General features: G+C 43.6%; 1 protein-coding gene across 1 annotated transcript in view; it reads right to left on the bottom strand.

The window, feature by feature from the left end:
• Positions 1-15432: 15432 nt before the first annotated feature.
• GC (GC vitamin D binding protein) overlaps positions 15433-23258 on the bottom strand; it is a 33145-nt gene continuing 25319 nt past the window's right edge. The window contains exons 11-13 of the mRNA XM_081148421.1: positions 22375-22507; positions 18005-18059; positions 15433-15605 (exon numbers count right to left, since the gene is read on the bottom strand). Coding sequence (XP_081004547.1) covers positions 18024-18059; positions 22375-22507 — 169 coding nt within the window. The 3' untranslated portion in view covers positions 15433-15605; positions 18005-18023. The remainder of the gene's footprint in view (positions 15606-18004; positions 18060-22374; positions 22508-23258) is intronic.

Consider the following 23258-nt stretch of genomic DNA (forward strand, 5'->3'; position numbering starts at 1 on the left):
TGAAAAACAAATATACCTGCCATTTGCAAGATTTTGATACCCATATTTTGAATGCCTTATATTTCTTTTTGCACCCTCTCTGCTTCTTTAATCATATGTCCTATGAGAAGCATAGATAAGTCTGAATAGATCAATTTGGGAAAATTGACATCTTTACTACATTGAGTCTTTCTATTAATGAACATGGTATGTCTCTTCATTTTCTTAGGTCTTCTTTGCTTTCTTTCATTGGCATTTGTAATTTTCAGCATATATATTCTGAATATCTTCTCAGACTTATACCTAGTATTTTATTTTTTAATTATTATAAATGGTATTTAAGTCATTTTTGCTTTCTAATTGTTTATTGCTAGTATTGAAAAAATATGATTGATGATTGCACATTGACCCTGTATACTGCAACTTAGCTAAAGTCACTTACTTTTTTTTCTTTTGATGGATCGCTAGAGGTTTTCTGCATGGACAAATGCTATCTGTAATATAAAAAGGTTTATCTCTTCCTTTCTAATCTAAATACACTGTATTTCTTTTTCTTGCCTTATTGCAAGATAAATATGATGATGAATAGTAGTGGTGAGAGTCATATCTTTGCCTTGTTCTCATTCTTTTAAGGTTAAGTATGATGTTAGTGGTATTGTATTGGGAAGGTTGCCTTCTATTTCTCATTTGCTGAGAGATTTTTAAAAATCATGAATGGCTATCAAATTTTGTCAAATGCTTTTTTTTTTTTTTTTTGCATTAATCAATAAAGTTTTGTGAGTTTTTAAAATTTTTATAGGCTGTTAATATGGTGGATTACATTGGTTGAATTCTGAATATTGAACCAGCCTTGCATTCCTGGAATAAACTCCACTTGGTCCATGGTGTGTTATTCTTTTTGTATATCACTGTGTTAAATTTGCTAATATTTTATTGAGGATTTTAAAATCTATCTTCACAAGAGATATTGGTTTGTAGTTCTCTCATATTATCTTTGGTTTTAGTATGAAAATAAATGCTGGCCTGAAAATCATTTGGAAAGTGTTTCCTTATCTTTTAATTTTTGGAAGAGATTATGCAGAATTTGTGTGATTCTTTCAATATTTTGGTAAAATTCACAAGTGAAACAATTTGTGACTAGGGAATCTTGATTGGAATGTTTATAACCATAAACTTAGTTTTATTAACACTTACAATATGATTCCAGTTTTCTGTTTTATCTTGGATGAATTCAGATGGTTTGTGGTTTTGAGTAGTTAGTCTATTCCATCATTGTTGTCAAATTTAAGTGCACACTCTGCATAGTGTGCCCTAATTTTCCTTTCAGTGTCTGCAGAGTCTGTTGTGACATCACTTCTTTCACTCTTATTTTCAATGTCTTTACAGTCCTATTTGGTGCTGACCTGTGCCTGTGTCATTCAGTGCCAAGTCTAAGACCAGGACAATGATCTAATTCTTAGTTTAATTTGGAGTTTTTCCTATGCTGACTAGTGTCAGACCCATGCCTGCACAGCTTGTTTGGGGGTGAGTCCAGAAATTCACAGCCAAATTTATCAGGTTGCTTTCCTGAGTTGCTCCCTCTCTGTGATTTTCCTATTACTTTCCCTGTTCCTGAGGCTCCCCTTTTCAGTTCTGCTGCCTGAAAGCTGGAACTAGATTTACTCTGCTCTGTCAGACATGTCTCATGACTCCACCAGTGTTTGTGGCTTAGTGGTTGAAGGACAGAGAGAAAAACAGTGAGAGCACCCACTCTTTTTAGGTCTTAGGACCACATTTCCTCTTAGGGGGAAAGTTTCCCCTTCCTCAGTTTTAGGCACCTGTAGGTCCTCATGCACTGTGCTGTTAAGTAACCCGTTATCCACTCCTCAAGCCTAAACGAGAGAGCTTTCCTGGAACTTCTGTCTTTACTGATGCTTAATTCTAGATTTTAGCGTGCTTGGTATTTAGTCCGGGGGTACCAGTGGTAAAGGAAGGTAAATGCACTGCTCTTTCAGTGATACTCCAAATCTTACCTTCTTTCCCAATCTACTTGCTCTATCTCAAATAGCTGCTGTATGCATTGGTCTATGTTTTTAGCTATTTTCAGTGAGAGAGACAGGATATAATATGTTTATTCAATCTTACTCCTAACTGGAACTGGATAGAACATTTTTATTGGGTTGGAAGGTAATGCACTTTTAACTGACAAACCTTTGCAATTGTAAATTTGATGGAGGACACCAGTGCACAGGTAGGATGGTGACACTAAGGGGGTTAGATGAAGATCAAAGTTAAACAGCTTCTTCTCCATAACTTCACCCAGAGCTGCCTCGGCTTCCAAAATCATTCTCCCCTGCCCTTGTCCCACCCTGGCCTCCTTGAAGGCCCCATTTAAAAAGATTGGAGTTCATTCTTTTCTACTCATGGGCACCATTTATCATAAGCCTCAGTGTCACAGGACTGCAAGCTTACCATCACAGAATTCTACCTCCATAGCCTATTCTTCTAGTCAGTTATCTACTGATGGTTTCATTTGTCAGCATTTGCTGATTTCATCATCATTTTTATGACAGCTATAGTAATCTTAAAGACCATTGCATGTAAAATTTCTTGGATAAAACATAAGGAGCCTTATATTTTTATAGCTTCACTTTAAGCTATTTAAAAAATATATTTTTTAGACTGTTCGTTAACCAATTTAGGAGCATGTGAGAGCAGGCACTGCTCTGAAGCACACTGGAAGATGATTGTATGTAATTTGCTGGAATCCTCCTTGTGTTTATGTCACCAGTAAATCTCTTGTAAGCAGTTTAGTTGTTCACACACCGAAAAGTATGTGGATTAGGGAAAGTAAAAGACTGTGGGAATTTACAAAGATCAGGAACTCCGGCTGGCCCCATTGAACCCAATTTTCTCTTCTTCGCAGTCAGCTTAGAATTAGAATATAATTGCTGCAATGGAGTATTATTCCTGAAATTGGACTGTTAGTCTAACTTACGAAAAAACAAAATTAAATGGCTTGCTCCAGGCTACACAGCTAGTAGATGCCCAGACCAGGCCTAGGCTGTAGGTCTTCTGACTTCCAGGCTGTTGTACCATGTTTATAAAGCAATTCTAAAGAACTTGCCATTAGCAGGAATGGTATTCGGGGTGCCAGGGGCCACCCGATGGAATAGGCCTGCAGGAAGTTTATGTTCCTTTGAAGCCTATATCCTGGCTTTAGTTCTTATTTGGGCAGTCGAATTCTTTTGTGTGCTTATACATGCATTCAGCTTACAGGTCAGGAGAGGGCCGAAGGTCAGGGGGTTTATGACTCTGCACTTCGGTCACTCAACAGGACACTATCACAAGCTTTTGCTTTTGGTATATACGCAGTTGTGTCATCCACAGCAACTGTAAGGAAGGCAAACATTCACTGAGAGCATGTGTGTGCCAGGCAGCAGATGGGTTGCTGGCGATGAAAAGGTCAAGCCAGGTTCAAGCTCTGCCCTCAGTGAGCTGAGGGCAGTGTGGTCGTGTCTGCAGAATTCTTCCTGAGCTACAGAATGCATAATTGGAGGTCAACTATTCCCCCTTTCGCGTTCTTCTATTTTGTAGTCACTGTTCTTTCTCAGTGTGGGATGCACATTGAAGAACTATTTTAACCTCACTGGCCTTTCTGAAGGCCCTGAGGCATGTTTGGTAAATAAAGAACCAGTGCTGTAAGCAGAGAGATTCTCAGTGCTGCCTCACTAAAGGGGTAACCACGCTGATTTCCTGGGTTTTTTTCCAACACCCTTGGCAGCCTCAGATCGGGGAGTGCTTCTGAGTCTCTAGGTCCTCACCTTCATCCCTGCTAACATCTAGAGTGTGCCGGCTGTTTCTAGACCCAGCCCACCCTGGGTTCTGCTTTCTCGCCACCTTCTCTGATCTGAGGGGCTGGGCTGCATTCTCCACCGCATCCGACCTGGGCTGGGCCGTGTCCTCTGACTCACCACCCCGTCAGCTCTGATATCTGCCCTGGACTCACCCTGTTACACAGACAGGTCATCCACACACATCTGTAATACTGCTGAATAAACCTATGCCACACACTGCATTACGAAAGGAAGGAAGAAAGGTTGGGGTGGTGAGCACACAACACAATGTACAGGTGATGTATTCTAGAATTGTACACCTGAAACCTATATGATTTTACTAACCAATGTCACCCCAATAAATTCAATACAATACAAAAATTAAAATAAGTAAAATTACAGTTTCTATCCAGTTATTATTTTTTCTATGTATTACATGCACACACACACACACATACATGTTTCAGAATGTATTGAATTTATAGATTGAATTGGAGGAAAACTGACATTTTGCAATCTGAAATATTTACTTAATGGCTGGCGGTGGTATTTCTCCTTAGTCTTCTTTTATGTTCTTCAGTAAAAATACAGTTTTCTCTATAAAAAGTTTTACATATTATTCCCAGGTACTTTATAATTTTTGTTACTCTTATGAGTGGAATTTGCTTTATATATTCAAATTGGCTATTGATGGTTAGAAAGAAAGATGTGGAAATTCTCTGAGCCTGTTCAGGCTGCTATAACAAAAATACTATAGATGGGGGTGGGGGCTTAAAAAACAAAATTTAAGTTCTGGAGGCTGGGAAGGCCAAGATCAAGGCACAGGCAGACTTGGTATCTGGTGAGAATCTTCCTGGTTCCCAGAAGGCGGCCGGCCTCTGGCTGTGCTCTCACACAGCAGAAAGAGCAGGGAGCTCCCTGGGGCCGCTTTTATAAGGGCACTAAAGCCATTCACGCGGCCCCATCCTCGGGACCTGATCACGTCAAAGGACCCACCTCCAGCACCACCGCTGTGGGGTTAGGATTTCAACACAGGAATTTGGGGGGAACACAAACATTAGTCCACAACAGAAGCTCCTCATTATAAAGATGACATTTTAAAAAAGAAGGAAAAAAAAAATAAAAGGAAGGAAGGAGGGAGGGAGGGAGAAAGGGTAAAACAGAGACGTGTTCAGTGTATAGTCCTTTGGAAAAAGAGGTGGGTGATTAAAGGGGTGCTTTCTGGCAGGAACTATAGTCAGCTTTTGCTCTGCTTTGCACATTAATTCTGCTAGGTCATAACATCAAATATTTTCAAAGTGATGTCAGCTGATGAGGTCCAAGAAGCACAGTGGCTCCTACGAATTTTATTTGCTTAATGACTTGATGCCTTTGGCTTCTTCAGTATTTTGTCTTCAGGGCTTTAACCCCAAGCCTGAGAGACCATGGCAACTCTTGTCACGCAATATGTAACATGATATTTTCATTTTGAAATAATTTAATGTGACTGTGGTGAATAAACAGCCAGTTCAAGGAGGAACCAGACACGTTGGCTTCTATAGTCTAGGTTAGATATCCTTCAGTCTCTAGTCTTTGAGGTGTTTTGTTAAGCCTGGAAGCTGACCATGCTTACCTGGAGGCCTTCGGGTTGACTCCTCATTGCTTAAGGGGGAATCCGAGAGCCTGCAGGCCACAGCTTTAGACTGGAGGCCCTTGGAGGGCTCATTCAAGGAGTTTCAGTGAGAACTGATTAAGGCAGATCACCTAGACTCCTTTAGGACTTATGGATCCAGGGCCTGGGACTTTTTGTAGCAGCTTTGACGAGAGGATTCCAGGAGGTATTCCTGGACCCCATGTACTGTTCTGTGTAGACTCTGAACCTGCAGGTGAGAGTCAGCCTGAAAGCACTGGCTTCTACCTTGAAATATCAGGAGAGAGTGTGGTAGGAATCATGGTCTGAGGCAGTCTAGATGCCATGGGATAAAACCATAATAATTAAAAAATAGAATGGGTAACATTTATTAACTGCGTTACTTGTCATATCTATTTCCTCATTACAATACCCCTTAGAGAATTATTTTCCCACTTTTGCAAATGAGGAAATAAAAATATTGTTAATTGCTCAAGGTCTCATAGATAGAAAAAGGAATTTTTCTTTGTCCCAAATGCAGGCTGTTTAAATGAGTCAAGGTAGAAAAAGAAGACAATACTATTTAAATGTGTCTTATTCTCGCCACGGTTTTGATATTCAATCATAGTTTCAGATCTGGAAGACGTCCTTTGATTTTACGGCAGGGAATCAGAAACCCCAAAAGGCTCATTTGACTAAGATCATACAAGTAATAAATGGCAGAGCTGAGAGTAAAACTCGAGTCTTTTGACAAGTAAGGTAAAGTCCTATTAACTTTTCGATGGTGGGATTCGGAGGTGTTCAGCAAGTTGCCCTGGCTTCCTGCGATCAGACAGTAGCCAGGAATCTGCTACCATCTAGTGGGGCCGCTGAGTAATTAATATTTTTGAGAAGTTGCAGATACAGTTCAACTCTTGTCAGAGGAGAGACGCATAAGGAATTACAGAGGTTCTTTAGTCTATTGCCAGCACTTCACAGATGGGAAAATGGGGAGATTGCGTGAAACCTCCAAGGTCATACAAGGTGGCAAAACTGGGGTAAAACTGGTCTCTTCACTTGCAGTTCAGGTCTCTTCCCATATTCCACCCGTGGGAAAGGAAAGGGCCTTTCAATCCACAGAATCCAATGAAAGCGTTTTCCTAAAGCACCGTGAGGACTTCAGCGCATACACCATCTGTCAGCTTTGTATTTCGGCAGTCAGTTCTTAGTTACATTAATGAAGGGAGAACTGGCGGATGTAACGTGGACCTATATCTGCACCTCCAAATCTGTGCATTTTAAGGCTATGTCTATCCCTCTATCTCTATCTTTAATCATTTTTCTTAGGCTAACACTAGAATAAATTTCCTTTTCTTGGGCACTTGATAACTTAAAATAGCCTAGACTTACACAGAATGGCCTTGGACTGTGGATCAGTATTTTTTTTTAAAGTAAATAAAATTTTAAAAGGATAATAGAGAATGTAGTGTACATTATATAAAATGTACCTTAAGCCATTATAGTCATGGCAGTAAAGGAATTTTTAACAAGTTTCAAAGATGCTTATTTCAAAAACAGATTTTTAATTCTAATTTTGATTAATTTATTTTGCATATCAGGGAACACACAAGATCTACCACAATAAACTTATAAATATTCTTTAGGAACTGGCTTCTTGAATCTGTGCTTGAAATGGACAGTAACTTAAAATGGTGGAGCCCCCTCTCTTTGTCACATTTTCCAGTTCGTTTCTTCTTTCGCCTGAAAAAATGTACTGAATATCTGGGGGAGTAAGAACTATTGATTTAAAAGAACTGTTGCTCCTTTGAAAAAACAGCAGGGAGTTGAGACAGAGAGAAACATAGGCTGCTCTCAGGAAAGGCCTTTTTTGGGTGAACTCATCCATGTGGGAGATTTTGGAGACCTTCTCGATTTTTACCTTCTTTCTGTACTTTCTAGATATACTTCTCTAAGCCCTTCTCACAGGTGGAAGTCACTGTCAAGTGTCTTATCATTTGTTATCAACTGCAATTTTTCAGGATGCTGGACACATTTAAACAATTCCACTGTATTTTCAGCAATTTTATAATAAGACCTAAAAGAAAGAAAACTTTAAAACTCTTGGACCCAGGCAAAAAATATATGAAATGAGCCTGACTATTAGAATATATAGGTAGAAAATACCTTTCTGAGCAAACAATGAAAAGTTTCTTCTATCATAATTTTGAGAACCTGCCCTTCCTTAATTAACCACCATGCCCGATGGGCAGAGACAGTGGGGTGTCCAAGTTGAGCACATGGCCCTGAGGTCAGATCGCCCAGCTTGAGTCCCAGCTCCACCACAGTTGACTAATGGGTAGCCTTTAGCCAGTCGCTTAATCTCCTTATGTGTCAGTTTTCTGATTTATAAAATTTGCATAATTATTGTAGCTATTTCATAGAGGTTTATTTGTGTGTGTGTGAGTATGAGACAGTGCGGTTAAAGTGTTTTAACCAATGCTTGACAAATAGTAAGCAATAATTTTTGGCTATTAAAATACTGTTGAGGGGCTCAGTTAGAGATCTTGAAGTGACCCAAGTCTAGTCTTAGCCCAGTGGCACCATAAATCAGTTAACAGGTTTAACCCTGTTCACATCCTCTACGAACAACTGCCCCTTGGCCCAGGGACAGTGTGGTCTGCCTCGAGAGGAGGCCTGTGCAGGTGCTGGGCGTCTGCATGGAATTCTTGCATCCCAGGTACTACAGTGAGGTCTGGAAGGAGGAAGAGTGTGGATTCTTGGGTGGGCATGTCCCTTTGGCCCCATGGGTGCCTGGCCCAACGGAGAGGGTCCTGTCACCCTTGTTAAAAGCCTTTGCCTCATTCCTTTCCTAACGAGACTGGCTTTTAGGAAAGTATCTGTGGTCTAAGTTATTTACATATTTTTATAGATATTGGTCAATGTTATTTTTTTCCCCTTAATTAATTAATTAATTAATTAATTATTTAGAGGAGAGAGAAACATCGATTTGTTGTTCCACGTAGTCATGCATTCATGGGTTGATCCTTGTGTGTGTCCCTACTGGGGATCGAACCTGCAACACTGGTGTATTGGGACGATGCTCTAACCCACGGAGCTACCTGGCCAGGGCTAATGTCATATTTTCAAGGGCTCCGAATTGGAGAATTGTTGAAAGAATTTTGTTTCGGGCAGGGGTAACTTGGAGGAATGGGTAAGATCACTATGGGGTTGGCTGCCTCACAAACAGGCAGAGAACACGTGTCCACAAGCTTCGGTCTGGTCTCCTGGAGCTTCTACTGTTCTAAACTATTTTCTCCCATCCATGTGCTTCTAAAATTTGAGTTACACATTGAGTCCTTTGGCTTCTACTCTCAGCCCATATATTAATATGTATATATACACACACATATATTATTGATAAACTTCCTGACACATGACTGTAACACTTTCGCCAATATTTTTGGCTAGAAAAATCTCCGATCACCTTTTCATAAGATAACTATCGTAATATAATTTTCTATAGAGAAAAACATGTTTTAAAAAAATTTACCTTTATTGTTGAAAGTATTACAAATGACCCCCTTTTTCCCCCATTGATCCTCTCGCCCCTGCACCTCTCCTCCCAGGCCTTCATCAGCCAACATGTTTTCTAAAGAAAATAAACTTTTCAGGTAAAGAGAATACCAAATTGGGTTGGCTTCAACTATTGACCCAATTCGAAGACTAAACATATGAAATGTAATAATAATAATAATAAAGACACTGTTATCGGAACACCGGGAACCTTGAGAAGGGTTTGAGTGAAAAGGGGATTCGGTAAACAGCAGACAAATCCAGAGCTGGCTGTGGAGGGCCTTTGAAGGCAGACTCTGTCTCCTCCCTATCTGCCCAGGTAGGTGGCCCAGGGCCTGGCTGTGCACAGGTGGGGCCATGCCTTATTTTAATTATGATTGCTGTTTGATGTGTCATCTTCCCACCGCTCACTGAAGTAAACAAGAAATACACAACCCAACCACTTATGGTGACCTTTCACCCGGCGGCTGATGACAGCTGTCCCACGCGTCCTCCTGGACTTGGATTGCCAGCTGGGATTTCAGGAAAGCTGAACCTGGCTGGTGGGACGCAGGAAGCGCAATGGAAACGACAGTCGCCGGTGTGCTCATTGCACCGGCGGGAAGGTGACACAGTGACCTGGCTGGAGCCGACTTCAATAGCAGCGAGCAGCGATTCACCGCAGCGAGCGGCGCTGGTGCTGAGATTGTGAACCTTCCCACTGAGTTTTCCTCTCTCCTGCGCCTCAGGCTCCTTTCTTTCCGCCTGCGTCATTTATTCCCCAGTTTAGTGGCTTTGGTGTCTGCCTTTCCTTCCACTGCGGAGTTCCTCTGAGGACAGCACTGTGCTTTGCAAATGCTCACTAGATGCTGGGTAAATGGGTGCTTAAAAGATACTGCATTCTGTAAAACAGCCTGGCTACATAGGATTTTCTTGTGGGCATGGGATAGGGGGAAATGTAAATATACTCTTCTATTTCTTTTTAAGCTGATAATTGAGGTTGATAGTGAAATACCCTCCAGAATTACCGGTATGTCCAGCTACTACTTACCTCACGTAGGTCAATGAAGCTAATGTGGAGATAGATGGTGGTTTTAAAACATCCACAAATTATTTCATGCCCCATTCATCAAAAAGTGCCCTTTACTTCCTCTCCCCTGAAACCCGACGGGCCTTTGCACTGCCCGCGGAACAGAGCCTGGTGGAGAGGGTGCCGGCCTGAGGGCAGTTAGGAGGGACCGCTGCTGCTGCTACGGTGGCCCTCCCTTAGCCCTGGGGGACGTGTCCCAGGACCCCCAGTGGGTGCTTGAAACTGGATGGTATCAGACCCTATGTATACAATGTTTTTTCCCTATTCATATATACCGATGGTAAAGTTTAATTTCTAAATTAGGCAGTTTCATAGCTAGAAGATTTGTTTTTACCATAGATCTTAGCAACCTCAGCATATTTTTTTTTTTTAAATTGAGGACTTTTACCTTTTCACTTAAAGGAAGCACCTCCTGTCTTCTCTTTGGCACATCTGAACCATCAGCATCACTATCCTCGAGCTTTGGGCCACTGTTAAATAAAGTAAAGGCTACTGGAATGCAAGCACTGTGATGTTGGGATAGTCGACCTGAACCCAGACGGCTCCTCGGGGACTAAGGGGTGGGGATGCCCGGGACAGAGGAGTGATTTGCTTCCAGGAAAGCATGAAGTGGGCGGTGTGAGGTTTCATCACGCTACTCAGAACGGTGCACGATTTAAAAGTTACGAATTGTTTATTTCTGAAATTTTCCCCGTAGTATTTCGGACCACAGGTAACTGAAACCATGGAAAGCAAGCCTGCGGGTGCGCGGATGGCAGGGCCTGGGGTGCTTATGATACGGTGGGAAGCCGCTGAAAACCTTCGGCCACCGTGAAAAGCTGGCTGCACCGAGCTGCTGCGCGGAGCCCTCCTGAGGAGGCCGCCCCGAGGGGTGCCCACGGGGCCCCAGCTGCGGGCTCCTGAGCCGGTCCAGCTTAGAGGAACGAAGCTCTCAGGATGGTCCCCGCCCAGCCGCTGCTGGACAGCAGCTGCGTGAGAAGCCCCGAGCCTAGTGAAGCCCCAGGTTCTGGAGCAAATTCATTTCAGCTGCTTGAGCTTAGAGCTGCTGAGCAGTAGATACGCCTGCTGGCTCTGGGTGTTACCCTGTTATCTCACCAAACCCGCCCATCTGTGAGTTGGATGGATTAGGACCTGTATCCTATGCCTCGTGTGAAGTGATGAAGATTAGATGAGATAATGTAGGCAAGTGCTTTGAGAAGTAAGACAGTGTGTAAAAAGTGACGTATTTTACTGTTGTTTACATTTTTCTTACCTAACCTGAGCAGGAGTTTAATATGGAGAAGGTATTTGTACTCCATCACTGACGCTATCGTTTGAGAGGTAAAACAGGTTGAATATTTTCTCACATTCATTGACATTCTTGGGAACTAAATGAAAAATTTAGGTGAATCACTTGTTCTGTGTGTACGAAGTTGCTAAGTTGACACAGTTGTTAACATCCCTGAGAATAAAAACAGAAAATTCGGTATCTTGCTATGTTGGCTTCAAGCTTTTCATGTTGTTCTAAATCAGGGGTGGGGAACCTTTTTTCTGCCAAGGGCCGTTTGGGTATTTATAACGTCATTCGTGGGCCATACAAAATTACCAACTTAAAAATTAGCTGTGAGAAAAGCTCCTAGATTTCTTGAATTTCAAGTCCTGCCTGAGGCTGTCTTGGCAGGGCCGGGCCAAAGGCCCTCACCCCTGTGGAAGCAGCTGCAGCACAAAGGAGCCCTGTTCCGGGCGATCTGCGCTGTCCTTTCATTAAGATCCAGTCCGGGGACAGGTTTCTGCCCAGCCGTCTGCACTTAGACCTGCTACCCACAAGGTGGAGGCAAAGATGTTTACTTGAGACAGGCGTGCCTTCCGGAGGCTTCTTGCTGTGCAGCACACAACGGATGCACAGACCTCTGCTTCTGCCCTCGAAGAGCGTGGAGACGGACACCTAGTTCAGTTTTAGAAAATGTCTCACTGGGGTAGGCACAGCACAGGAACCCAGCCCAGCCTGTGGGCAGGTAAGTGGGCACTATCATTATTAACCGCACACTAGAACTTGCAAAAAAGCTTAAGTTAATGGAAGCCGGGTCCTTGCGGTTGGTGGGTGTGGTGGCAGGAACAGTTAGGCACCTCTCGGAGTCTGGAAGAAATGGGCAGGAATGAAGTGGCCTCTGGGAAAGGCCGTCCTTTGACTTGCTTGTCTTGGCTGGGCTTTCTTCAGTGGGAGACCAGTTCTCACGACGCGTGGCAGACTGAGATAGAGCCGTGTGTGAAGTTTACCCCTGTGGGATATAATCAGCCGCTTGGCCCACAGGTGCTTAACTGGTTGATCTCAGATGTTTTCTTTTTTAGTTCGGGTGAGAGTGCCAAGCTTCTAAAGCGGTGGGTACAGGCTTGTTTGCACAGCAGTTCCCAATTAAAGCTGATTAAATCCGAACCTCGGAGGGGGGTTCTGGGAACTACTCTGTTTTGTTTTGTATCCCTTCAAAATTCTTCTAGATGATTCGAATGTGCAGCTAGGGCTGAGAATCACTAGTGTAGATGTTGGGTGGGGGTGAGACTTACGTGGCGTGGGGAGGTGCACAAAGGGGAGACCGGAGGCATAAATAGAAAACCTTCCGAGCCTTTAATTTTAGCTATTTGGTAAACTGGCAAGTTGCTTGAATTCTTGCTTTACTAGAGCATACTGCTGTTGAATTAAATGACAAAATAGAAATGCTTTTCCGTTGTTATGTTTTTAAATTAATATCTCCATAAACAGGAGCTTTGCTTTTCAAGAATTCCAGGTGAAGCCTTAATTAATACACTAACCCTGTGTAGACCATTTAAGGGGATAGTTCCCAGATGATGGTTTAAAAATCACCTGTGGGTCCCGGCCGGGCGTGGCTCAGTGGTTGAACATTGATCTATGATCCGGGAGATCTGGGTTCGATTCCTGGTCAGGGCACATGCCCTGATTGTGGGCTCGATCCCCAGTCAGGAGCGTGCAGGAGGCAGCCGATCAATGACTCTCATCATTGATGTTTCTCTCTCTCTCTCCCTCTCCTTTCCTCTCTCTGAAATCAATAAAGACATATTAAAAAAAAAATCACCTGTGGGATGATTTAGGCATCCAGAAAAGCACAGGAAGTTAGTACTGCAACTTGAAAGACTTTAAACCTTGTAAAGAACAACAAAAATAAAGTTTTTGAGATGGCTAAATTTCACGCGTAGGCTTGGCTGGGCTATGGTGCCCACTTGTTTAGCCAAGCATCCGTCTAGATGTTGCTCTGAAGATACTTTGTAGATGTGATTAACATCTATTACCAGCTGCTTCTAAGTAACAATTGCCTTTGATGATGTGCGTGGGCCTCTTCGATCTGTGGAAGGCCCTAAAAGCAACAGCCGAGGGCTGGGATAGGAGAATTCTCCTTCAAGGCTGCAACAGGAAAACCCTGCGTGGTTCCACACTGTTGGCTGCCTTAGGACTTCACACTGCCCAGCTCCAAAGTCGGGTAAGCCGAAGCCTGAAAATACAGCTCTCTATCTCTTATTACTTTCATCCTTGGAGAACCCCGATTGATACACTTTGTAAATGTCATTCTTAGAAACGAAGTAGAATTTTGTTTGTTTGTGTCTGTCACAGGGAGGACCCAGGTTTCTGAACAAAGGTGATACATAAGGTATACAAAATTGAGGGCTACTTATATAACTGACATCAACCAGTCACATCAGCTGTGGTTGAGAGGAGATGGAAATTCAAAAACTTTCCTTTAATGTTGGGAAGCTCTTAGGAAGTAAGCCTAGATTTTGGCAATATCTTCTCAAAAGGTCTCAGCTTCCTACAAAATGAAATGGAGGCAAGCATAACTGTGCATGTGGACTAAAAACTTCTATATGAAAATGATTAAATATTTAGGTCAGTGATTCTTAATATAAAAAAATGGTTAAAGGGGTAGAGTTCCCTGAACAATATATCCAGGGGGATCATGAACACACTACTTCAACCAATCATGTGATATTTATTGAATACATTGTGACAAAAATCACCCGATTCTGCCTGCTCAGCCATTAAAAGACTTGACCTAAATGGACTAGCTTTTAGTAGTTAATGAATAATTTGTAAATGTAATATCTCAAATGAGAATAGCAGAATTTTCCAAAATTAATTTCTCAGGGCAATAATTCTGGGTGCTATCCAGAGGAAAGGTGTCAGTGGTTAAATTTAGGACATACTAAATTGTATACAGTAAATTGTAACTCTTCAGGGGAGACATACTATTCTTGTTTCCAAAACCAATCTGATCAGGGAACACATCCTCCAAGTAGTTGTATTAGTCTTGCATACCTGCTGGAATTGAAACCTAAGTCTGTATTTTTTTCTTTACTAACTCTGGTCCCTTCATTTGCCTTTCTGGAGTCTCATTCTCCTGATAGTCTGTCAATGATACCTACTTCTTAAAGGTGGTTTTAAAGCTTCAGCAAGCTAATTTTGGAAGTAAAAAAGCATTAAAAAAATTTTTTTAAATACTGCCTAAATACGTAGTGGATAGTTTGTTGCTGCTTTTGCTACTTGGTGGCATCTGAGGAACTTCCCTATTTGAGGTTAATTTCCCATTTTGAAGTCTTTGTGGACAGTAGGACTGTACCTTCAATAGAAGCTGGAAGGAGCAGGCATTTTATTTCTCAGTTTGGCAGCTTACGTCTTGGGCGTTTGATGTTGGCTTAGTTACTGAAATGCTCCCTACTGGGACTTAGAGTCCTGAGGAGTGACCCGGGGTTAATGTGACCCCAGTTATATTTGCTATAAAATGTTTTATCTCTGTATATAACTCTACATCTGCCAGTACATGAACTCAAGTTTCCTGAGGAAATTAACTATAAATATTAGGTTTTCCTTGACTTGTATTGGTTTCAGGGAGGTATTTATTCTGAAAATATAATTTTTTTTCAAAGCAAAATATGTTATGTTAGAACGCCTTCATTTTCTGTGGGCAAGGAAAGCACATAGAGTATAATTTACAGTTTATATATATGGTTAATTAAGTCAAGCTGGAATCAAGATGTGTAGATGTTTCTAGAACTTTGACCAATAAATTGCTCTTAGGAGTCATCCTAAGCAAAAATTAATTCATTCCATGCAATTTGCAGCTGGGAGCAAGAAGGTATTCTCAGGAGTTCTTGTTTTTGTTTTAGAAGTGAGCTATCTTAGGCGATTTATGGTGGAAGGCTGTCTAACTTTTCCTTAGTAGTACCTAAGCCTGAGAAGCAATCAAGGAGTGGAGCTTAGTGTGCTGGAATTTTAAAGCGGATGCTTAAAGTTGTGAATCTTTTAGAGACGCACAGCAGAGATCTAGAAAAACGCAAGGGCTTGTGAGGTCAAGGCTGCCTACTGGAGCATCTCCGTGAAACTCACAGGAACAGGCTGAAGGCCAGCATCACCCTCAGAAGCATTTATGGTTTGCGTTCTATTTCAATTTATTTTGATAGCAAATCACCATACTTATGATTATACAAAGATACTGTAGCTGATGAAAATCAGGGAGAACCTAGTTGTCTCCCTGGAGCTCTGGTGTGGCCCAGGTTAGGCCTCAGATGGCATTTCCAGATGGTTCCAGCTCTAGGTCTATGAGAACAATGGAAATGAATGTTAGTAAAACAGAGCGAATGGGCAACAATCATAACACTGCTCAACAGCCAAGTTATTTTTATGTTTAAAGATAAACCTGTCTAGTATGACCCAGATATCCACCGTGGCCCACCTAATGAGTCCAGAATGAAAAAATGTAGGCACTCCCCAAGACCTGCATATAAAGCCATCACTTATGCTTAGGGACATTATACACTGTTTTCTTTTATGATATATGTAACTTACTGCTTTAGAAGAGTGAAGACTCACTGTTGGAGAAAAAAAAAAAATAGGACCAATGGCACACGAGCCTCCCCTCCCCCCCGCCCAGTGTTGGGACTGAGATAATACTCAGTAGTTTAGTAAAACACAGAATGGGAATTGTTATCAAATCACCTGCTTTGCAATGAAGCAAATGTGTCTTCTTCCCCTTGATTTCCCCCCTTTCTAAGACAGTACAGCGGAGTTGTATCAATTCTATTTGCACAGTGCAAGAAATTCCATATTTATTGTTCTCATTGAGTTTGTGCCTTGGAGTGAGGTTTCTCCCACAGTGAGAGCACCTGGCTGTGCGCAGTGCGATTCTGGTTCTTAAAGTGCTTTCCATTCAACCTATTCTGCAGTGAGAGCCAATTTCTCTGTCCACTGGCAACCCAGGGAACACTAATCCTTTCTAAAGCCGCAGGGGAAAAAACGATAACTGGCTTTGAGGGACTTTTTCGGAAACAGTAATTCTCTGTCCAGTGGGCCCACAATCAATTTGGGGGCTTGAAGAAAAAAAATAAGGGGACCAATAACTGTCAAGATGACAACCCAGGTTTATAATAAGACTTCAGCTAAAAATGAAATCGCATCGTTGACTGGAAGAATGACTTGTAGGGGTACCTATGAATGGGAACCTGTGACAAAGGCTTCCGCTCCCACAAGCTGTTCAAATCTGTGCAGAGGGCTAGGCGTTCACAGAAAAGAAATAGCTGGCCAGCCAGGGTTGGTTTGATAGTTTTAGGAACCGAGGAGTAGCTTTCCTCTTAGCTGTGTGAGGTCGTAGTTGACACACAAGCCAAAGCTCTCTCCTGAGAGCAGGATGCCCACAGGGCTACAGGTGCAGTGAAGCTGTTCTCGTGTGGACTGTAACCTTAGCTTCCGCTCTTTGTGACGAGTGGTCTGGAGAGGAGTTTTGCATCCAGAAAATGTTATGTAACTATTGTGCATCTTTGTCAAATAGAAGCCTGGGCTTTAGCCCCCCTAAAAGTGGTTTTAGGAACTGCTTCACACGAGACATGTGCCACTTGTGCCGCTGGGGAGCGCCCGTTACAGTCAGAGCAAAATCGCAGAAGCCGCGAGGACGACCCTGCTAGCACTGCTGCTTCTCTTTCCTCGGCATTTCGCATACGTCATCCCAGGCCTGACGACAATGCCGAGAGGCAGATATTTCCAAGCTTTAGGGAATTTAAGTAACTTGCTCAGGTTCACAGAGATAGGTATTTGGAGTGGGGACTCTAATCCTGATTGGGTAATTAAAAAATGAGTCTCCTCGACCACCCCCACTGTACTGCCTCCCAGAGAGTTCATTTCCTTTTTTATGGTTTCAGATGATTTGAATAGTTGCGAGTTGAAAACCTGAATATGATGGAATAATTTAATTTCATTAGTCAATAGATTTTGCTTCTGTATCGTTTTGGAGAAGGTTATCAGTAAATCAGCATAATAAAAATTTTGCATCATTGGAAAGCCTCAGCTCAATTAAGATCTGACATAAACCAAAAGCATTAGTTTTATAATTTTTTTACATCTCAGAAGTGATATCTTTAAAATGAATACAGTTAAATCTGGAAAGAGAATATTTTTGCTGAAATGTGCAGAGTTGATGTTCTCTTCAGTCTCAGGTATGGGATTCTGTCTAAACTATTTTATGCTCTTAATATCTTCAGGTATTTTTAAATGGGTGAAAATGTAATATCTGAGAGAAACAGGTGATGATATTTCAACAGTATTGCTTTAACTTGAAGAATGCTTCTTTCCTCCTAAGAACACTACTGTATTATCTGTAAGACTTGATGGGCTCTGTCTTTAAACTCATCTATTTTTTTTTTTCCTATTGACTGCATCAAAATCCCTGAAGTGGCCCCCCTGCCGTCATTATCTTAGATGTGAGCTTATGGTGGGTATAGTACCGGGCTGGGGACCCTGAATCTAGTCCTAAATGTGCCAGAAGTTGGTGTGTATACTTGTGCAACCTCCTTAACTTTCCCATCTGCTTAACAGTCTCATCTGTAAAATGAGTTTGAATAGATAATAGTTAGAACGGGAAGAAGACTTTCAAATTATTTATTCTATGATGTTTTAAATACGTTGCATAAAACTTTTCCTTTTCTGCCTTTACAAACAATACTTACCTAAGACAGCACACATGCATCAGTCCTGCAGGGTAGCTTTCATTTCAGCATCAATCTGAAATGGAAAAAGTGTTCTCTAATTATTCACGAAGCGTTTAATTTGTAGACTGCTAGATCGGGGAGGGAAACAGCCTCTGAACCTTGATGAGAGGAAAAGGATTCTTGTTAAAATGCAGTTTTATATTGAACATTTTATTGGCCATCCTTCACGTTTACTTAGTTTTACGCCGTCCCTGCCCTTGAAGAGTTTACAGGGTTCTATGAGAAGTAGACCAGAAAGAACAAGTGCCAATTATTGGGTGCGCACAGTGGGAAGGGGCGGTGGGAGAGCTCGGGCGCCGGGAGGGATCCCCAGGGCAGAGGCCTAGACTGAACCCTGAATCTGCTTAACAAGTAGCATTGGCTTAATAAATGCTAGCTCTGACATTAAGCATCACAAAATCTGGTTATAACGAGAGAAAGAAACTCTAGCGGATATGCCAGCTTCTCCTGAAACATGAGAGAGGAAGGGAGAGGGAAGGCTGGGCGGGGAGTGCGAGAGGAGAAGGCGGTCCCCTGTACCCGGCGCCCACTTGGCTGTTTGCCTTTGTCTCTGTTTTCAGGATTTTAATGATCGACTCCGGCATGTAACAGTGGCTTCCTGAATACTTTGGGAAATCATAATTGATGCCCGCTTGCAGTCCTCTGGGACGTCTTAGTGGAAGCAGAGTAATGAGTTCTCAGAAGAGTGGGTAGGGCGCCCTGCCTGAGTAATAGAGAAGAGAGGAAATGTAATTTCCGGTCTAATTGCGCAGCGGCCCTTCTTCCTGCAACCAGGGGATCTCGGTGGCATAGTAAGAGCGCCACGGCGAAGCCAGAAGGTAATTACACCGGTGGTTCTGTTTCCTGGCCACGTCCAGATCAGGGTGCGGGTGAGGCTGGGTTACCCCGGAAGAAACACAGGTGTGGTTGGGAAGCCCCCTTTGCCCCTCTTCTAGCGACTGCGCCACGTCAGCTGAGAATGGCAGGTGGGGATGGATCCCTGGGTGTGACTTGGAGTGGGTGGGATTTACTTTTAAGGAAAAAAATTTGTCAAGCAAATACAGGACAAGGAGGTTTAATGATAAATTATAATCCACATGTTATAGGATAAGTGGGACAAATATTTATACGAAGCATTGAGAATCTTACAGGGAATGCTGTTCTATCCGATTTTGCCCAAACTTAAAGTCAGGAAACAGAAGCGGTCCTGCTAACCTAGCGATGAGATCGAGGGTGAAAGCCAGTCCACAGGGTCACGGAAACACCAGAGGGTCCGCCCTCTGGGGCTCGAAGCAGCCTGACGGGCACGGAGCCTGGGCAGGTCCGTTCGTCCCTGAGCAGTTCCTGCAGGGCCGGCCGCCCAGCAGCACCGCTGCGCAAACGTGCCCGCCGGCGGGCAGACGGCCGAAGGGAAAAACCCGCCTTCTCTTCATCGTGGCTGGAATTGCTTTTAAAATGAAAAACACACTGAAAAGCAACTGGCAGAAATGAAAGGCGGGGTGCTTGGAGGAAGGCAGAGCGCACTTGGAGCATAAAGCTGCTTGTCCCGTATGTCAGAGGGGAAACCGTCCTCAAGTGGAGATCACGGCCGAGGAGCAGTTACCAAAGTCACATATTTGACAGAATGTAAAAAAGTATTCAGGCTTTCCCCCTTTTTTCAGTAACTGAATTAGACTCTCAGCATATTCTACTGGTAAGAGGATTTTATTTTTCTGGGATAAGGCAACCTGAACTTAACTCGGTAGTAAAGGAAGGCACTGCTTAAGGTGACTGTTTAATGCCAAATGTTTTAATGTTCATAATGACCGAAATATCCCAACCCTCCAGCTCTTTCAGGTTTTTTGTTTATAATTTTAGTTGGTTTGAATTTTAGTAAAAGATAAATATATATTTCTCAGCAGAATTTAAAGAATACACATTTATCCTACTGTAGTCATTTTATCTGGAATTCTGACTTTATAAATCGTTACAAACAAGGTTAGCAATTAGGTTCGGGACTAGAAAATAATGATAGAAACCGGGAGGGAAATCAGAATCGCTCAGGGTATAAAGAAACTGCAGCTCAGTTTGTCACGTTCATTCAGACTTTGTGAGACATCACCCAGCGAAAACCAGAACGGACACACCCTCACTGAAATATTAAGAGAGCTCGGGTGCAGAGCTCAAGCCTTTAAAACGTCCTTTCTACAGCCTAATTTTTTAAAAGTCGCTCCCAGTAGAGCAACGCTGCTGCTGGCCGCGGAGAGCAGGGTTTCCCGGTTGGAGGAGCCATCAGGGCTTGATTTGCAGAATAACATTCTCATGCATGGAGCTGTCTGCGGGGACACGGCTGCCTCCCTGGGAAACTGAGGCAGGTGTTCAAACGGGGGCCCAGTGGGCTCTGGGAGGGGTTACCGAGCGGAGAGTTACACCAGGGGGTCTTATCGCTTTCTTCCCACATTTAAACTCCTGTGATTTTAAAATTAGGTTCTTGGATATTTTCAATTTGCTCTAATGGAACAACAAATAAGAGAAACAGAATAAAAAATAAGAGACCAATGAAATGCAGCCAGGCCCCGTTGCCTTCATGTCTTAATAAATAACTGGAAATCCACATGCCTTGGGGGGGCTGCTTTACCTCACGGTGAGCGGCGTGTGATTGGCATTAAATTATTAGCCTGCGTGGCATCTGCGTTCGCATCATAGGCAGGGTATTTTATGGGGGAAGATGGGTCAGAAATGTATCCTGAACGCTGCTTCTCCAGCGCATGACAAGGAGCAGGGACACCCGCCGGGAAGCCTCGGCCCGCAGCGGGGGGGGGGGGGGGGGGGGGGGGGGGGGGGGGGGCAGCGCCCCGGGAGCTCGGGGGGCGGGCAGAGGCCGGCGCGGGGCGGCTCACCGCGTGCCCCTCCCGGGGGCGCTGCTCCAGGGCCCACCTGCGGGGCGGCTGGGGCGTGGGCGGCGCCCCCCCCCCCCCCCCCCCCCCCCCGCACCCTGGCAGAGCCCAGGCCGGGACCCAAGGCCCGCACCTCCCGCCCGCAGGGGGCGCTCGGGCGGCGAGAGGGAGCGGGAGCCGCAGCCGTGGGGCAAGGGGGCGGCTGGGCCCGCACAGGGAGCCCTGGGCTGCAGCCGGCAGCCGGTTTAGGGGGCAGGGGGCGGAGGAGACAGGACTGGGGGGCACAGGGCCAGCGGGATGGGACCGCGCTGAAAGGAAGGCGAGCCGGGAGCTAGCGGATCGGGAGGAGGGGAGGGAGGGACCCTAGGAAACGCGAGCTCCCGCGAGGGGAGGGACCCTAGGAAACGCGAGCTCCCACGAGGGGAGGGACCCTAGAAAACGCGAGCTCCCACGAGGGGAGGGACCCTAGGAAACGCGAGCTCCCACGAGGGGAGGGACCCTAGGAAACGCGAGCTCCCGCGAGGGGAGGGACCCTAGGAAACGCGAGCTCCCACGAGGGGAGGGACCCTAGGAAACGCGAGCTCCCACGAGGGGAGGGACCCTAGGAAACGCGAGCTCCCGCGTCTTCATCTTGCAGACTTGGGAACCAACGAAGAGAAAAACTTGCAACTGAAAAGGACTCCAACATTCTTCAAGGTTAATATATATTTCAATTTTTAGACAGTGACTCAACTCATGATAAAGAAATGTTTGTGTGACCTTTAGTAATTAAGTTGCGCTTCTTTTTCTTGTTACATTAGAACAAAATTAAATTAGCGGGTAAAGGGGGGCAAACATATAGGGACAGAAGATGATTTGGCTTTGGGGGGGTGGGCACACAGTGCAATATACAGATCATTTTCATAGAGATGTGCACTTGGAACCTATATGATCTTATTAACCAAGTCACCCCAATACTTAAAATTAAATAGTTTTTATAATTAAGATAGAAGGTATGGTATGATCCACTTTTTCTAAAACCATCTTTTTTTTTTTAAAATCAATCTACCTACTTCTACCTATATACATACATATGCATATACATATATATGGAATAAAATGTCCACGAAAAATTTAACCACACTGTTAGATGGACTAATATTTCTACTGTCTTCTTTTTCTCTTCTTTCATTTAAAAAAACTGCTAATAGGTTACAACCTACAATTTGAAAAATACTGCACTATGCTGCCTGTATTCACACTTTATTTTCTTTAAAAGTGTAAAATTTCCTAAGTCTTGCAACTGCTGCAATTTTCTTTTAAATTAGCATAACATGAAAACAGTCACTTTTCTTGCTTTCACTGTTACGACAACAAAGTTATCATAGCACCAGGAAAAGACATAACGGCACTTCAGTAACAAAAGGAAATGAGTAACCCCGCGTGCACGGCCTTTACCACACCCGGCAGTGGTAATGGATTGTCACACCTTACCTGAGAGTCACAGTGGAGGGGAGGGGAGTTGATGGAGCAGCACTTGGAGGCAAAGTTGGAGCGCTTGTCCACCAGCTCTTGCAGCTCCTCGGCGGGGGCATCAGGCAGCTTTGCTCTCAGTCGCTCTGCCAGCCTGAAAGAGCATGTTTTGGTGAGGTTCTACTAGATGTATTCTATAAGCATTTCTAATGCAAAAGATAGCCATTTCAGATCTGGTACAATAAAAACGAAAATAGAAATACTTGCCCCTCTCAAGAAAATTATATGTATCTGGGGAACTATTTTTAGTGACTCAATTTGAGATTAGAAAGTGAAATCTACGCCTCTTTTAAGATCATGAAAGTAAACATACAGATTGCTGCTGAATTTGAATTCTAGCCTTTCCCCCTTTCATTTCCTTGATTATATCAATTTGGATAACTTTCTCTCTTTTCATGAACCTTTCATCTTCTCTCCGGTTCTAAGTTTCAAGCCTTAAATGCTGTTTCCCTTATAGAAGTTCATTTCACTCTAATGCTTTTCCTCCTCTCTCATATTTTGTACACTTTCCCCCTCAGTTTGCAGACTCAACTATGCTGAAAACACTGAAACAAGGCCAGGGCCCTTGGGCTCTCCTGTTTAGCTCTATACTGACCAGCTCTCTGCCTCTGTCCAGGTGGTGCTAGGGCTTGAATTCCCTTGATTCTTCCCCGGTTTGAACTGTCTGCAATCTTGGTAACTCTCTACCCTCATGGTGGACAACTCAGCCTGGTTTTATGGCTTTCTCCAGGAGTACTTGCCCCCAGGATTAGGAAATGGGGGGTGGGAGAGACCCAATTTACCTAGAGTTGGGGCTGGCAAAGTGCATGCTGGGAAGGGACAGCAGGGTCAGGGGGACTAGTTCG

The sequence above is a fragment of the Miniopterus schreibersii genome, assembly GCF_964146895.1.
Source record: "Miniopterus schreibersii genome assembly, chromosome: 1".
Classification (NCBI taxonomy): Eukaryota; Metazoa; Chordata; class Mammalia; order Chiroptera; family Miniopteridae; genus Miniopterus; species Miniopterus schreibersii.